Source organism: Zymoseptoria tritici, chromosome 1 (genome assembly GCF_000219625.1).
Source record: "Zymoseptoria tritici IPO323 chromosome 1, whole genome shotgun sequence".
Classification (NCBI taxonomy): Eukaryota; Fungi; Ascomycota; class Dothideomycetes; order Mycosphaerellales; family Mycosphaerellaceae; genus Zymoseptoria; species Zymoseptoria tritici.
In genome coordinates this window covers 567711-584300 of record NC_018218.1, presented here as the reverse complement: position 1 = coordinate 584300, position 16590 = coordinate 567711, and the positions used below count along the sequence as shown (strand labels likewise).

Sequence of the window (16590 nt, the reverse complement as noted above, 5' to 3'; positions counted from 1 at the left end):
AGTATGACGCCGGTTACGACGAGTCAGATGTCGAGTCCGGTTGATGGGGCGTTTGTGTATCCTTTCTTGCCGATTCAATGATGGCTTGCGACACTTCTTTGGAGCCGATTTGCTTTCTGGATGGACCTGGAGATTCTGGCGTCTGTCTGCATGGCTGGATTTCTGGAGCTTGCATCTTTTCTTGGGATCAGCTGGAACTTGTTTCTTTTTTCGCTTCGCTTCGTTTTCGTACGATACCCACTCGCTTATGATGGTTGGCCTTTTTACATCTTCTGGAACTTCTGCATGATATCCATTTCTCTCGCTTCTGTTTGGGGATGCTTCTTCGCTTCGGCATACATTTGGGATAGACGTATTGGGGATTGGAAACGGTGTGCATGGAATCGTACAGGAAGGAGATGGACTGCAAGATGGGTCGGATTAGGCATCGGTTGACTTCACCTCATGTATTAGACTATACACTTTTTGAATCCGTCATACTGAAACCTCCACTCAGCATACATGCACGGCAGTGCGTCACAACACTGACCGCAAGCCTTGTGAAGGACCTGCACCAACACCACCGATTCAGCGAAGCCCAGCGAGTCGAAAGCGGACACCACTCAACCGCTTGCGCTCAAAGCAACACACTCCAATTCCACCGGCACACCCTTCGGCAACTGGTGCACAGCCACACACGACCTCGCCGGCCGCGTCTCGCCAAAGTACTTCTCGTACACCGAGTTCATCTCCGCGAAGTTGTCCATGGTCGTCAGGAAAATCGTGACCTGCACATCACCATTAGCACTCATTCACCTCCCTGTGTAGCCCTCTCAGTCCGGGCGTGATAGAGCGCATACCTTCAACACCTTGCTCAACGAGCTCCCAGCCGCTTCGAGCACATTCTTCAGTCCCTCAATGCAGACGGTCGTCTTCTCGGCAATGCTGCCTTCGACGAGGTTTCCCTGGGCGTCGGCGGGGATTTGGCCGGAAACGTAGATGTGCGGGCCGGCTTGGATGGCTTGGGACTGGGGATGTTGTCAGCTCAGATATATTTCCCTCACAGGGAGAGTTGGATGATGCGCACGTAGGCGGCCACGGCTATGTGAATGTTAGCATTGAGTTGCAGGCGGAATATGAGGTAGATCGTGGCCAGACTTACGCTGAGCAGCCAATGGCGTGCTGATCTTCTTGATCTCGGTCATCTTGCGAGTCTGAGCCGGAGAAATCGCTGTGAGCGCTGGTCGCAGTCTGGGAGTACTTGCTTGAAGGACGGTCTTCAAGGTGTTGGGTCGGAGAAGTGTTTTGCGAAACATGTGGTGAGATGGAGGGAAGGTGCATTGGGAGGAGTGATGTGAAGTCAATGGGAAAGAGTGGGGCAACGCCAAGCATCGAGGGTGGTCGCTTTCTTTGCCCTGATCTGTCGCTTGGAGGCGGACGAGGGAAGGAAGACGAGGGTCTTGTTCGAATGACTGACTGCGTGGGATGAAAGAATGCTTTCTGCTCTTCATATAGACATGCCTTCGTGATATGTACATCCTCCATGACATATGAAGTAGTTCTTCTTCCCTACATGAATCCGTCCAAATCGAATCCCTCGTCATTGTTCCTTCCCTCTATACCATGCGCCGGTCCATCATCATCGTCTGGTAGATCTTCTCCTCCTTCTACATTACCCATATCATCATCCAAGTCTTCAATCGGCCACGTCAAAATCGCTGCCACGCCTCCAAGTCCCTCCAATCGCTTTCCACTTTCATGCATGCTGCTCAACACAATGACCTCCCCTCCTTGCTCCTTGACTTCATCCACAACCGTGATCCAGCGTTTGCGGGTCTTGATCTCCTGACTTCTGAACAGACCGTTTGAGATCATGAGCACTCCTCCTCCCTTGCCTACAGCGCCTCGCTCGATGGCTTTGGAAACTTCCTTCGGACCATACCACGCTCGTAGGTCGTCGTTCCTGATCATCTCTGAGAAGCGATCCATGACTTGTGTTGCGCGGGCGAATTTCGAGTCGCTCAATTGGCTGGTGACCGCTGGACTGCTCAAGACTTCTGCCAGGCTGTGAGTATGGCCGGATGCTGAGTGTGCGACTGTGATCTTCGACACCAGCAGACTCAACGGCTTATTCGAGCCACCCGCAGCCTGCTTCTTGATGAATTGTTGGAACGTGCTTGCCGTGAAGCCAGGGCTTGCCAGTAGCAGTGGTTTCGGGTCCTCGAGGTTGATCTGCCGTAACAGCGAGTCGAAGACTGTTTGGTAGAACTTGTCCAGCCTCTTGTCGTGTTCGGATGATCCTGCTCGCTTCTTCGGTATGGGCATCTCCACTCTTTGCCGTAATATCGTCTGATATTCCGTCACGAGACAGATGTTGGCCATACCCTCCTGCATGACGACGGCCCATAATTGTGCCTTTGCATCCTGATTCACAGACTCTTTCAGCGTTGCGATCGCTATGCTGTCCCATCCGTCCGCCTTCTCCAATGTGAAATTCCGATGTAGTTCGAGATCGAGTGTGTGGTGGCTCCCCAGACTGACATGCTCATTCTCCGACACGATTTGTCCTGACACGTGCAGTTGCCCAGCCTGAGGATCAAAGTCGAGTTTCGTGACTCGTATGGTAAGGATCATGTGTATGCGCTTATTCGCTCGACTGGTGGCGGAATCGGAGGTCTTGCTTCCTGCGGCATCGGTGAAGACTTTGCGAACGGCGGAGGCCGTGAGGAGGTCGTCTGCTCGGATCAGATTGTATGCATGCCACTGGACGGCTCATCAGCACTCGAGGTTTGCGGATAGGTGCAGCTGAGCTCACCATATCCTCGGGCTCCTCTGGGAGCAACGTTGCGCTGCCGGAGCCATCTTTTTGCACGATGGCCTGGCGGATGAGGCGCATGCTGGGAGATGTGGCAAGAGGCGCGAAGAGCAAGGAGGCTTCAAGACTCGAGGAACCTCAAGCCGGCGGTTTCGGTGAGGTGGGGTGGTATGCAGATTTGAAGCTGAAAGCAATGCGCCGGGACAAAGGAAGGCGGAAAGTCGATGAAGAGATTCGGGTCTTCCAATTGCAAGACTCGGATACTTGACTTGCCTTGCCAACTGCGCACTACTTTCCTCGGTAGCGGTACAAATGTTGTGAGGACATTATCGTGAAGAAAGATCAGACTTCACAATAGACGGTGACGCAACTCCCTCCTCGAAAGATGCCCCACTGCTGGTATATCCATCCACGGCCTCACAGTAACATCTTGATTACACTAACCTCAACACCACACTCCTCGATTGGATGAGCTTCACTCAAAGATCGTTCTGTCTCAACATCAAGCAGAGCATATTACCCATTCGTCGACAAGCGTTCCACCACTCAGGCTTTGCAATGGCGAACCTTTCAATCAACTCCACTGTTCGCATGAAGTCTGGCTATGAGATTCCCCAGCTGGGATATGGTGAGTGAATCCCGAGTCGGTCAAGTCCACGAGAAGTTCCTCCTGCAATCGGAAGGGCTGGCATTGCGAAAGAAGACGGATATGTGCTCAACCCTAACCCTAAGATATCGACGACCACGAATGGATGCTGACCACCTTTCCAGGCGTATACCAGACGTGAGTCTCGAAGCGTACGTCAAGACAATAAGATCTAATTTTCCAAAGTCCAGCGGAAATCTCCTCAAAAGTAACCTCCCACGCCATCAAATCCGGCTACCGTCACGTCGACTCAGCAACAATGTACAAGAACGAAGAGCCCACGGTCAAAGGCATGCTGAACGCCGGCGTCCCTCGCGACCAGCTCTTCTTCACCTCCAAAGTGCCACCCAAAGAAGTCAACTACGAAGGCGCGAAGAAAGCCGTCGACGAAAGTCTGAAGAAGACTGGACTTGAGTACATCGATCTGTACCTTTTGCATGCACCGTATGGTGGTAAGGAGGGTCGACTTGGAGCGTGGCAGGCGCTTGTGGAGGCTGCTGATGCGGGAAAGGTGAGGAGTATTGGGGTGTCGAATTATGGGGTGCATCATTTGGATGAGTTGGAGGAGTGGCAGAAGGTAGGGTAGCCGATCCGACTATGGTGTAGCTTGACGACTGACGACCTCAAAGCAACAACCGAAAGACAAAGCCGGCGTCCTCTCCGTCAACCAAGTCGAACTCCATCCCTGGCTCGCTCGTCCTGACATCGTGGACTGGTGTCACAGCCGAGGCGTCGTAATGGAAGCCTACTCACCACTCGTCCGAGCCACCCGGAACGAAGAGCCCGTGCTACAGGCTCTGGCGAAGAAGCACAGCAAGACACCCACGCAAATTCTACTGCGCTGGGGTCTGCAGAAGCAGTTCGTCATCTTGCCCAAGAGCGTAACTCTCAACCGGATCGAGGAGAACAAGGAGCTTTACGACTTTGAGCTCGACAAGGAGGATATGGAGAAATTGGACACGGGAAAGTATGAGCCGTGTGCGTGGGATCCGACGAAAGCTCCGGCTGATCAGTGAGCGATGGGGCTTATAAGGGTGTAGTGTTCCGCCAATGGATTTGACGACTTGACTGCAGCATGCTGAGCTTGACGAAAGACTGGATTCTCATGTTATATGCGATCACCAAGAACTGACATTTTGCGGACGCTCGAAATCTGACCAGCGCCAAAACCTCTTTCGAACTCCAATATGATGGATCGATCCTCCGAAGTTCTGGATCGGAACTTTTAGCATGAGAGCTCTGAGTATTGAGCACTCCCACTCACCACTCGCCTTGGACCGCGCCTCTCAGCTGTCAGCACCCCTCCTTCCCGTCCACTGACCCTCAACATATCAATACCCTCCCTCCCACTCTCTTCATCCACCATGCCAAACAATCATCAGCCTTTCACCCGCCTCAATCCTGACCCACATCAGGCGGCTAAGTACATGCACGTCAGCATTCCGCTCATTCTGTAAGCCATCCTACTGCTCGCACATCTCCGACTGGTGTTGTATACCTAGAGCATTTGCAGAGCCGTCTGAGCGTGAGAAATAATACGAGTTTCCTCGGTGGGACTTTCGGCGTCCATTGTGGCGCTGTTGTGTTTGGGTGGGCGAGGCATTGCAGTCTTGGATGATAAAGCTCATCAAGAAGAGTGCGCAGAGAGATGAAGAGTCATAGAAGGCAGACGAGAGGGCACGCAACGAGACACAATAATCGAAGATGTGAAAAGCGCCAACGGGATCATTCATTGCAAACCAATTCTCTTGATTCAAGACGAAAAGAATTAAGTACATGTATGTATACATCGCGCCATTTCTACCACACTGGGTATAACTTTGATGACATTTTTTGAAAAAACTCCCAAAACAAGAGAAGATGCACTTCCAAAATGCTCTCAAACCATCATCGCGACGGCACCAGCAGCGACGGCGACGAACGATCCGTAGCTCTCGAGCAGCGAAGCAGCGCCGGTGTACTGCGCAGGGTTGGTGGAAGTCGCAGTGGCATTGCCAGCGTGGGTAGGCATGTTCATGGTACCGGTTGGCATGTTGCCGTTACCGGTAGGCATGTTACCAGTTGGCGTGCCACTAGCACCGCCAGTAGGAGCCGGCGCGCCGGACGTCGAGCACGCGGTCGGGGTGATGAAGGTGTTGGAGTTGTCGTATGGGTTGTAGCCGAGACACTTGGCGAGCTCCGAGGCGCAGAAGGACATGTTGGCGTCCGGCGCGAAGCGGCACTTGTGGTCGGCGTCGTTGCAGGCTTGGGCGCAGGCGGCAGCATCGCCGGATGGAGCGGTGGTGGCTGCTGGAGCTGGGGCGGTGGCGGTAGCGGGCGCGCCGGAAGTCGAGCACGCAGTCGGGGTGATGAAGGTGTTGGAGTTGTCGTATGGGTTGTAGCCGAGACACTTGGCGAGCTCCGAGGCGCAGAAGGACATGTTGGCGTCCGGAGCGAAGCGGCACTTGTGGTCGGCGTCGTTGCAAGCTTGGGCGCAGGCGGCTGCGTCGCTGGCTGGAGCGGTGGTGGCGGCTGGTGCGGTTGCGGTGGCGGCCGCGGTGGAGGCGGAGCAGGCGGTGGGCGTGACGAAGGTGCCGGAGTTGTCGAAGGGGTTGTAGTTCAGGCACTTGGCGAGGTTGGACGCGCAGAGGGACTTGTTGGAGTCTGGCGGGTTGGTCTGGCAGTCGCGGTAGGCCTTGAAGCAGGTCGCTGCGCAGGCGGCAGCATCGCCGGCTGGAGTAGTAGTGGCGGGTGGTGCAGTTGCGGTAGCGGGTGCGGAAGATGCGGAGCAGGCAGTTGGGGTAACGAAGGTGCCCGAGTTGTCGAAGGGGTTGTAGTTCAGGCACTTGGCGAGGTTGGACGCGCAGAGAGACTTGTTGGAGTCTGGCGGGTTGGTCTGGCAGTCGCGGTATGCCGCGAAGCAGGTCGCCGCGCACTGGGCTGCGTCGCCGGCTGGAGCAGTGGTAGAGGCTGGTGCAGGAGCCGTAGCAGTGGCGGGCGCGCTGGTCGAGCATGCGGTCGGGGTGACGAAGGTTCCGCTGTTGTCGAAGGGGTTGTAGCCCAAGCATGAAGCCAGGTTGGACGCACAGAGCGACTTGTTGGAATCAGGTGGGTTGGTTTGGCAATCACGGTATGCCGCGAAGCAAGTGGCTGCGCAGTCGGCCGGGCTGGAACCAGCAGTGGTGGAGGCAGGAGGCGGACCGTATCCAGGAGGCGGGCCAGCGGCGGCGGTGGTGGTGGCCGCTGGAGGTGGTCCGTAACCCATGGGGGCATTCTCGGCCCAGGCGACCGCAGCGCCGAGCAGCATGATGATGTTGATGGAGGGAGACATCTTGAATGAAGGAGATGTAGTGACCGTGAGTGTGAGACGGAGAGAGGAAGAGATTGTAGATTGGAAGAGGAAGAAAGGGGAAAGAGCGGTGGAAAGCAAGTCTTATGTATCTCCATGCCGGTCAGCGCACTGGTAGGGAACGGGCTCGAAAGTGCTCGAATACGAGGTTCGTGTTGTACGGGGAACATGGGCCCTGTCTTACAGGTCCCAGCCCTAGTGTACCTTACCACGGCCAACTTTGAGGCTCTCCTCTCTCGTATTCCGGCAATTTGTCCGTTGGAGGACTTGAATTCTCCCTGGCTTCGTCGACGATCTGGACACACGAGAAGCACTCGCTGGTCCATATGAGCAGGACTCCCATCTGTGAGAGGGAATTCGCATCCTGTGGCATCGACTGCACATGTGGTTTGTGTACATTGTTCCTGCAAGGTACCCGGCAAGGTGAGGTGAGATCGACTCCTTCCCGTCCCCACACCCTATGATTTCATCGCCCAGCTTCGCTTTAGCCGTGCTATGAATAGAAACTTTCCAACGAGCCGCAAGCCGACCTGGACCGAGTCATTATCCATGGTACCTTGGCTTTACACAAATTTTTCATAAGTCCAACTGTGAGATACGAGGTCACGAAATTAGAAGCGCTCTCGGCGAGTCCAAGCGGTCGTCGTTGTTCGTTCGTTTCGAAGTACGAGGCCGCTCGCCACAGTATCGTTGAAGCAGTGGCATACGGAGGTCAGCGGATGGACTGCAACGATGACTTCTTCGTTCGCAATAATGTACTCACAGCGGGTCAGATTGTGACCAGCTACATCTCCTGAAAAGTCATTTTACCATACGAGGTTCCGCAAACCGGGCGTCGATCATCAGCGCTTTGGACGAGGCGGACATTGTTTGGACAGGCCGACCTTGATTGTCAGACCAGGTATGCTAGACGATGACTCTGAAAGCAAGGAAGAACATCAGCCATGACGTTGCCTCAATCCCAGGTCCATGTTTATGCCCGTGACTCCGTGAGATGAGATGAAGCGACTTGCGCAACGAACGCATTGCGCAAGGACATGCTCGTGGTGTGATCCATGTCTTGAACGTGCATTGGTCCGGAGCTGTCGGTATCGTCTCCAGGGGACGGGCACTACTCCTCATTTTTGATCCAGGTAGAGGGAGATTACTGTTGGGCGGAGCGGAGTAGCGCGTGGACTTCTTCCGGCAAGGTCAAAGCGCCGCATCCTACACTTCTGAGACAGCAGTGACGGATACCTCGTACCTGCATTGTGAACGGCGAGTCCTGGTCAATGTACGCGTGTCTGCATTTGCGAAGCGCACGGCAGCTTGTTCACCCAATAGACAACTCGCCCAACATGGCCGCAACATTTCTGCGTGGGCACTCTGACTTGAAACAGCCGGACGTGAAGAACGTGCCGTGTATGTCCACACTTCGTATCGTCGGTACCACAGTCAAGGGGAAGCCGCTGAACATCATCGGGCCGGGTTTAAGCCTGAATGAAGGTGTTCGTATCGCTTTGCGGTACATTTGATGAGCGGGTCTTTCGATTCCAGGCATGTGTATTACTTCAGTCTTCCAAAGGCATTGGTCGATCTCCCTCGTACTTGGCCAATTTCCATGTTCGCCTTCGATGTGGCCTCGATGAGATTCTTGCAGCTACTCTCGAGCAATGGCCCTCCGGACGTACTCTGATGAGCGGAAACCTGTTACCACCTCGAAGATGCGAACCACCGTACAACGAAGACATGATATCCGCGCATGGAGTTTACCGCCAATGAGATGAGAACATCACTCCACCGAATCAGCCGGAGGACGACGTGTCAAGGTTGAAGAGCATGATCAAGGTCCAGAACTGGAGCACAAGAAGGCCCACATCCTGAGTGCCCAAGACCAGGCAGTCCCGCATATGTTGTCGCGCTTGAGACCGTAGGGAGAAAATATCTGGCTCAGCACCATCATGCTCGACGTGCAGCGCGCTGTTCTCTTCTCTTGGGGTGGCCTCACCCGTATCATTTTCCGTTCCTTGTTGCTCACCTGTGTCCATCCATCCTTGCGCTCTTGCGTGTCTCCGTTCTCTTTCTAGCTGACAGTGGTAGGACTCGATGACTACGGATGCTGAAGCGGCGATGCTGTAGGAAGACAGGACTTCGGCTGCTGAAGTGTCTTTCAGCTTGACCACATCAGCGAGCAACCTTCATGGCGCCGCTGACTGGAAGCCTGCAATGCACGCTTCGCAGCTGTGTCCTCATCTGGCTCAGATTCGGCCGTCGAAACCACGTCGATGCACTCGTCAGCTCCGAGCGACACCGTCCTCTTCCATCCACCTGACCTCGAAAGCTCTGTCCAGCTGGACATCGTGCGGCTTCGGTTCGGCGGTTCATCATGAAAGTCACGCTGACTCCTTCGACTCGCTCCGTGGTTCGGCTATATGCCGCCTGTCGTAGTGATGTGGCATCGTCTGGAAAACTTCAAGGTCATGCGGTCGCCTGGTGACGTTGGTGATCGCTGCGACCTTCTTAAGGGAGAAAAGCTGCACTCCGCAATCCCACCCCGCATCTGCCGGATGTCGACATGCACATGTGGATTTAAGCCGAGACGGCGGGTTTCTTTGCATGTTCGTCGTCGAAAATGTCGTGGTCTGAATGATGGAGAGTTGCGGGTGTGAACCCCAGGCTCATGAGAACTGGCATACTCAAGGACAACTTATGGAATTATCTATGCCTTGTGCTGTTCAGAGCCACCTCTTCGCCTATAAAGAACATCGCAGCTCGAAGTACAGCTCCGACGGTTTGGTCCTCTACTTTGCTCAGCTCGCGTGGAGGCCATGGGCTTGTTTGTACAACGAAGCTGACCGTCATCTCGCATCTAGTCATCACGAGATCTCAACCCTCGACATGCTTTCGGCATTGCTACCATGCGCTGTCGGCCGCTCCTCCACTCGAACAAGTTTGGAGGTTGCAAGATCGACAAGCCACAAAGGAACCTTCCTTGACCGAGGCTTATACACGCGCCTACAAGCTACCTTACTCCATCGAATCGGAGGCAAGTTGCAGGCACCCAAGCATCATCGTTCGTTAGTCGACTGCGAGGTCGAGACTCGAGGACTCGAAGAGAAGTTGATCCGTCTCGGGCGCAGGGAGGTTTATCGACCGGCATGCTGACATGCTTGAGGAGCTCGGCACGGGAGATCTTGAAACCCGCGGCGTGTCTGGGGCGAATTCTCCTCCCGAAGCACACAATCCTTTCAGCCTCGAGTGTTGTGAGGTATGGAGGATCTGCGGCCTCCACCACGAGCACGTTCATCATACCTCACAAGATGAGAAGAGTATCGTGCACAGGTTTACGAGCAAAGAAAAATCGCTGTAGCACAGTCGGCACATCGGAAGGCAAGCCAATCAGACTTTTCGGCCCCCAGCCCCTGCATAGAATCTCCCGACGCCATCAACGCCCATTCGACGTTTTCCTTCAGCCCGACCGTTGACTTCCCTCCCCTCACATCCAATCATCCACCTCTTCAAACCGTACCTGAAAAGAGCCACGCCGTCACCATCCGTACCCTGCAGGAAGTCCAACCCACGAAGCTGTTCAGCAACACACACATGACTTGAATGAAGAGGGGAGACCATGTCGATCTTGAGCACATCCAGACAGAATCCCCGACCATCATCACATGAGCCAGACAAGCGACCATCGGCAAAAGCCAGCTCATACCGCCGGCCGAGCTGGAAATCAAGGTCACGCAGACCGTCCGCCAGGACCTCTGTCCATAGCTCCGGAGTTGCGAACGGCAGCGATATGCAGGATCAGCACTCTTCGCGCCAGCACATTCCGACCCATGTCATCAGCGCCAGAAGCGTAGTTCTCGCAGGACGATCTTCGTCGCCCGTTGGCAGGTTCGTAGTTCGCCGTTGTCGCCCGCGCCATCTGCATATCGCTTGCGGGTGATTGAATGAACATATAGTATGGCAGGTCGCTGCTGTCAGCGGAAACGGTAAATCGTTTGGACTGTTTCATCAACCAGCTTTACCACTTGGCAAATCTCCATCTCCCTATTCTTTTGCCTTACTCACTATTATTTCGACTCAACAATAGGTCTGCGACGTCGCGTGGAGCGCTGCTCATATTGCAGGCCGCTGAGTCGTGCTGGGCCGTGCCGTCCACAACAAACTCCTTGGATCTCCCGGACTGAACCTGGCGGTTTTGTTCACACTTTCTCGAGGACCACGTCTCCCTGTCTCTCGTATCATCTGGACCCTAATACAGCGACATGGCTATTTTACGACTTGCAGCAGCGACTGCTGGTTTACTGGCTGCGTTTGGAGAGGCTGTACCCACACAAATTGTGGAGAGATGTGAAAAGAGAGCTGTAAAGGGCTTTGGCTATGGAGAGGAGAAGGTTCGAGGTGTCAATCTTGGAGGATGGTTTGTGTTGGAGCGTGAGTTGCACTATTTGTGTGAAGACCGCAATGAGGACCTTGCTGACAATCACGGACAGCATGGATAACTCCTAGCATCTTCGAGCAGGGCCCTGCTGGTGCAGTTGATGGTATGCTCACCACCGAGGAACTCGTTGAAGACAGCCTTGATTAACATCATATACAGAATGGACATACACACAACAACTCGGCAAGGATGAAGCACGAAACCGTCTCGAAGCGCACTGGAGCAACTTCTACTCCGAAAACGACTTCGCGGAGATGAAATCCTACGGCCTGAACCACGTCCGCATCCCCATCGGCTACTGGAGCATCTCTCCCCTCGCCGGCGACCCATACGTCCAAGGCGCCTACGAACACCTCGCCACCGCCGTCCAATGGGCCTCCAACCAAGGCCTGAAAGTCATGCTTGACCTCCACGGCGCGCCCCTCAGCCAAAACGGCTTCGACAACTCCGGCCACGCGGGTCCCATTGGCTGGACCCAAGGCGACTCCGTCAAACAAACCCTCGCAGCCATTACCAAACTCCGCGACGATTTCGGCAACAACCCCGCCGTGTCCGCCATCGAACTTCTCAACGAGCCCATGGGTCCCCAACTCGACCTGAACGTCATCAAACAATTCTACTACGATGGCTGGGGTAACCTCCGCGACACCCCCGTCGCCACAGTTTTCCACGACGCATTCGAGGGCGTCACGAGCTGGAACAACGACAACTTCGGCGCGGGACTCACCAACCTCGTCCTCGACACACACCACTACGAAGTCTTCTCCTCCGGCGAACTCTCCCGCTCTCCCGCCGAACACCTCGGTTCCGCCTGCGCTTTCGGCGGCCAAATGGCTTCGACTGACAAAGTCACCATCGCAGGCGAGTGGTCCGGCGCCATGACCGACTGCGCCAAGTATCTCAACGGACGCAACGTCGGCGCACGCTACGACGGGACGTTTAACAAAGACGGCCAGGGAAGCAGTTATATCGGCAATTGCGCGGGCAAGTCGGTCGGTACAGTGGCGGGTCTGTCGGATGCGGATAAGGGGAATGTGAAGAGCTTTGTGAGCGCGCAGATTAGTGCGTATGAGAAGGCGGATGGGTGGATCTTTTGGACGTGGAAGAATGAGGCGGCGCCCGAGTGGCATTTTCAGAATTTGACGAGGGAGGGGTTGGTGCCGCAGCCGTTTAGTGCGGCGAGTGGGTGTTGATTGAGGTTGAGGGTGTTGTCTCTCGACTTGGAGGGTGGAGGTGGCGATCGACATGCACAAGAGGTGTGTGTATGGCTGAGGATTCATGTTCCAGACTTGGATGTTGAGCGGGCATGGACCTATTGAGTATATGAGACATGATCTCTCAACGAACTCACTGAGAATTTTCTTACATGTAAAATGGTCAGGGCAGCAAGTTCCAGATTCTCAGCTTGTGAAGCGAACGTGGCATCGACGCCTCCGTGATCTGACCAAAAATGCGCGCTCTAGAAATGGGAAGTTTCTCTTTGCATTGATTACCCTTTGCATGAGCATGTGGAGATATATACCTTATCCTCCAGCAAAGTCACGATGTGCTGCTCCTCGCGAAGTGCCATCGGCATCGCAATGTCCGTGTCATCCGGCTCTTTTTGGGCTTTGAAACCTTGGGCAAAATCCAAGGTCGACCGCTCGAACGATGTTCTAGACGTTTTAAGGAAATCGCCGACCGTGGATATTCTCAAGTTGAGAGAACAGTGAGAATGAGTGCAAGGGACGGGCTGCGACTGTCCACGTGCATCGACTTTGCAATCGCAGAATCGAAGTGCCTGTGGTGTGACTGGTGTCGGCATTTCCATATCTTGAAACGATGAAACCTGCTCACCTGGAAATTTTCTTCCTCGCATTGGCATGTCCGTGATCTGGCAGCTCCAGAATGCGCTTTCTCTCAATATGGCCAGTCTCGCTTGGGATGCCCATTGCATGATGAGTCCGTGAAGATATTTATTGCCCGTGCTTCCGTGTCTTGAAAGAATTTGTAATGACTCTCAGTGGCCAAGTCGGTTCTCCGCAGCTGAAGATGCTATCCTAAGGACCTTGATGCGAGTGTTCGCGTGGAGATGCTGTTGGCATCGAGATGCGTTTTGACATCGTCACTTTCGTGTCTCGAAACTCTCTCGAACACCCTCCGATCTTTCGACATCGAAGGCACCTCCAGGACGCTCGAATGTTCTGCCCGTGTTCTGACACTGCTCGGAACGATCCTCGGTGGTGAGAGAGTGCTTGCAGCTGAACGTGCCATTGCATGGAACATACTGTAAGTATCCGCGTGAAGATGTCATTTGGAATCGCGATGACTGTGATGCTCGGCTCTTTCGCGATTGTCTTGAGTCTTGAAACCATCTAGAGAACATTTGTCGATCAATCGACATCGAGAGCACCTCCAGTATCCTCACACGTAGTCGGTGTCTTGAAACCTCTAGAACATCTCCTCATCCGTCGGAGGAGAAGTGATGGTGGAAAGTACCGTGGTTCCTCTTCATCTGAGTACTCTCTGCAAGGCTCAGGGAACATACTGCGACGAGCCACGTGCGTCGGTATTTGCAATCGTGGTTATCTTGCAGCATCGACGCTTCCATGTTTCGAAACGTCCGAATATTCTCACCTGAAAATACCATCGCCTGTGCCCGTGCAGTCGGCGCTTTCCGTGTCTTGAACAATTCAGGATGCGAACATCCACCTGGGATCCGTTTGCACGATGAGACGGTGGAGATGACATCGGCGCTTCGGTGTCTTGAGTCTTTCTGGAAGTCCTTTGATCGGATGTACGCGATGCCATCTCACAGTGACATGTGGCGCTTTCGACCTTAGCTGAAGTCAGTCGTATATCCATGCAGTCTCTTGCGCACGTAGGGCTGTGTAAGCCACAATTGATGACCCAACCCTGCTCTATTTTCGTCCCACGATCCTGGTCAGACTGTGTCATCGAATCGATGCAGCCATGTCGCTAAAGAAGCAGGAGAAAAGAACATGAAGAATCCAGACCGTATTCTGCCACCGGCGGTTACACAAGTACAGGGAAGAAGGATGGCCGCAGCACGTGTGTAGATGAATGTGATCTCTCCTCTCGGCGGTGCCCTATGTGGATCGTCTGTCAATGTTCTACGTTCCCCCGCTGAGGATTGTATCAGCCCTTTCGTGCTGTGAAACCGCAATGAACCTTTCTTGAAGTCGCGACACGACCAGGGCAAGGTCATGCCCTGATCTTTGCTCCTCGCGTGCCGGAATCGAAACTCAGACAAACATCCGGTGCGACCTCCTATTTGACGTTCGAAAAGGATTGGAACGGGCCGTGCTTGGTTTCGCGCCAGTGTCATCCTTCGGTCGTAGCCGAGATTGCCTGCTCTCTCAAAAGTCAACGGTCGTTTGCGTGAGTCGCCAGCCGCGCACGCCACTGCATCCACCGACCACCATCACCCCCGACCAGGACACTCCATCTTTGGACAAGTCGAAATTCAGAGGGACATTCTTGGACGCAACGCTTCCTTGCCATGTTAGCCGGCGTGGCCTTGCAAGGTGGAGCGCGTACCTCGAGTCGTTACCAAGCGAGTAAGTATATTATAGAAGCGCCGACGCCGTTTGTTCACGCCTCTTCTTTTTCCTGTATCAAGTCTTCTAGTTTCCTTTCCTTCAGCCATTCTTTCACTAGTCCCTGCCTCTCGGTCCAGTCGCTTTCTTCAACACGGGCAAAACTAGCTTCTACGACTTCACTTGATCAGATCATCCCGACAGCTTTCCCATCCACCAGCACCACCGTCATCATGTCCCTTTTCAAGCTGTTCACCGCCGCCTTGGCCTGTACCGTGTCTTTCGCATCTGCCCAGGTCCAACCCGTGGGCGACAACCCTGTGGTGAGTCGTCACAAGTGAAGACTGCGCATGGACATCGAACAACACCTAATCATCTCCAACAGGGCAACGAGATCACCAAACCCAACCACGGTGACATCCTCCCAGTCGGCAAGCCCTTCACCATCACCTGGAACCCAACCACCCCGGGCACCGTCACCCTGCGTCTCCTCAAGGGACCGGCCACCAACTTGAAGCTCGAGACCATCATCGTTGAGAACTACCCCAACAGCAACGGCAAATACGACTGGACTCCTTCAGCCGACCTCGAGGGTACCACCACCGACCAGGGATACGGCATCCAGCTCATCGTCGAAACCGAGCCTAACAAGGGTCAATACCAATACACCACTCAATTCGGCATCTCCAACCCCAACAAGCCAATGGGCTCCGGCTCTTCCTCTTCTGGGTCCCCTTCCGGCGCTTCCTCTGGCTCGGGTGCTTCTTCTGGCTCTGGTTCTTCCTCCGGCTCAGCCCCAGCCCCCGCCCCTGCCGCTCCAGCTTACGTCCGCTCCACCGGCGGCGACACAGCCCCTAAATACCAACAAACCTCTCCATCCTACGAATCTGCCTCCACCCTCACCACCGCCTACACCTCCAACGCCCCCGCCGCCACCGGCGACGCCTGCGCGCAAAAATGCAACGCTGCCTACGACGCCTGCCGCACCGCCCACGACGCCAACATGGCTCAGTGCGCCGCCGACTACGCCTCGTGTGTCGGCTACAACCCTTTCACCGCCTCGTCGTTCACTTCCGCGACTGCGTGCTCTGCCACCGCTGCTCCTCCCACGGGAACCGCTGCTGCGAACGGCGCGGCTCCTTACCCGACTTACCCGAGCACCACCAACGCTGGCGTGGCGTCTCCTACTGGCACTAACGCACCTGGCACTGGCGGCAACGGCACGATCCCATACATGGGTGGAGCTGGCAGCTTGAAGACTGGCGCGATGGGTGTTGCGCTCGCGGCTGCTGGTGTGGCTGTTCTCGCTTGCTAGATGGGACTGCTTTTTGACGGCTGGAGTTTTGGGAAGGCATAGAGAGAGTCGCATTACAGGTGTCCGCACTCGCAGCTTACGTTTCTGATGTTTTCGTAATGGGAAAACTGGGATTGGGCATCTTACAGCTTTGTGGGCTTTTTGACCCAGGGCATTGAGTTTACTTCTTTTTTGATGTTGTTTTGAGGGACGGTGTCGCGATAGCTCGTGTATACATACACCAGTCGAATATGGCGACTTACGCTGGAATGAATGACATGTTCTACATGCCTCAGATGTTTTCGTGATTCCCCAATGGTCCAAAAGTGAAGCTCATATCACACCAGTACTGACAGTCAAGGAAGATCGCAGAGCGCGAGATTGTCTGTCGTATTTGCTCTCATTCTCGGATTCGGATCCACTCCGGCCCGCGCTCCGTCAGGTCCCTGCTTTGGACCTCTCCTAATCACGCCTCTCCCGCGAGACCCTCTCCGAACCACGGCAACGCCAACCGTATTTCCCGTCCGCACCCTCCTGAGTCTCAATGAACACCACCTCTTCCT

At 54.6% G+C, this 16590-nt stretch overlaps 5 protein-coding genes across 5 annotated transcripts; 3 read left to right on the top strand and 2 right to left on the bottom strand.

Moving 5' to 3' along the window:
* Positions 1-602: 602 nt before the first annotated feature.
* MYCGRDRAFT_106782 (uncharacterized protein) lies at positions 603-3111 on the bottom strand (the record flags this gene model as incomplete). The annotated part of the gene is made up of 6 exons (XM_003855848.1): positions 603-767; positions 840-1007; positions 1067-1080; positions 1142-1243; positions 1602-2742; positions 2795-3111. The coding sequence occupies 6 exons, from the start codon at positions 2873-2875 to the stop codon at positions 603-605; spliced, it is 1671 nt and encodes a 556-aa protein (XP_003855896.1).
* Positions 3112-3352: 241 nt separating this feature from the next.
* On the top strand, positions 3353-4456 carry MYCGRDRAFT_33635 (uncharacterized protein; the record flags this gene model as incomplete). Its single annotated transcript, XM_003857702.1, has 3 exons — positions 3353-3422; positions 3611-4017; positions 4070-4456. The coding sequence occupies 3 exons, from the start codon at positions 3353-3355 to the stop codon at positions 4454-4456; spliced, it is 864 nt and encodes a 287-aa protein (XP_003857750.1).
* An 863-nt stretch (positions 4457-5319) lies between these two features.
* Positions 5320-6802, bottom strand: MYCGRDRAFT_106780 (uncharacterized protein; the record flags this gene model as incomplete). Its single annotated transcript, XM_003855847.1, has 1 exon — positions 5320-6802. The coding sequence occupies one exon, from the start codon at positions 6748-6750 to the stop codon at positions 5320-5322; it is 1431 nt and encodes a 476-aa protein (XP_003855895.1).
* Positions 6803-10770: 3968 nt separating this feature from the next.
* Positions 10771-12586, top strand: MgEXG1 (putative Exo-beta-1,3-glucanase; the record flags this gene model as incomplete). The annotated part of the gene is made up of 3 exons (XM_003857703.1): positions 10771-11187; positions 11247-11297; positions 11354-12586. 3 exons carry the CDS (start codon positions 11019-11021, stop codon positions 12385-12387), a joined length of 1254 nt encoding a protein of 417 aa, XP_003857751.1.
* A 2247-nt stretch (positions 12587-14833) lies between these two features.
* MYCGRDRAFT_102016 (uncharacterized protein) lies at positions 14834-16201 on the top strand (the record flags this gene model as incomplete). The annotated part of the gene is made up of 2 exons (XM_003857704.1): positions 14834-15056; positions 15119-16201. The coding sequence occupies 2 exons, from the start codon at positions 14967-14969 to the stop codon at positions 16046-16048; spliced, it is 1020 nt and encodes a 339-aa protein (XP_003857752.1).
* Between the last annotated feature and the right edge of the window lie 389 nt (positions 16202-16590).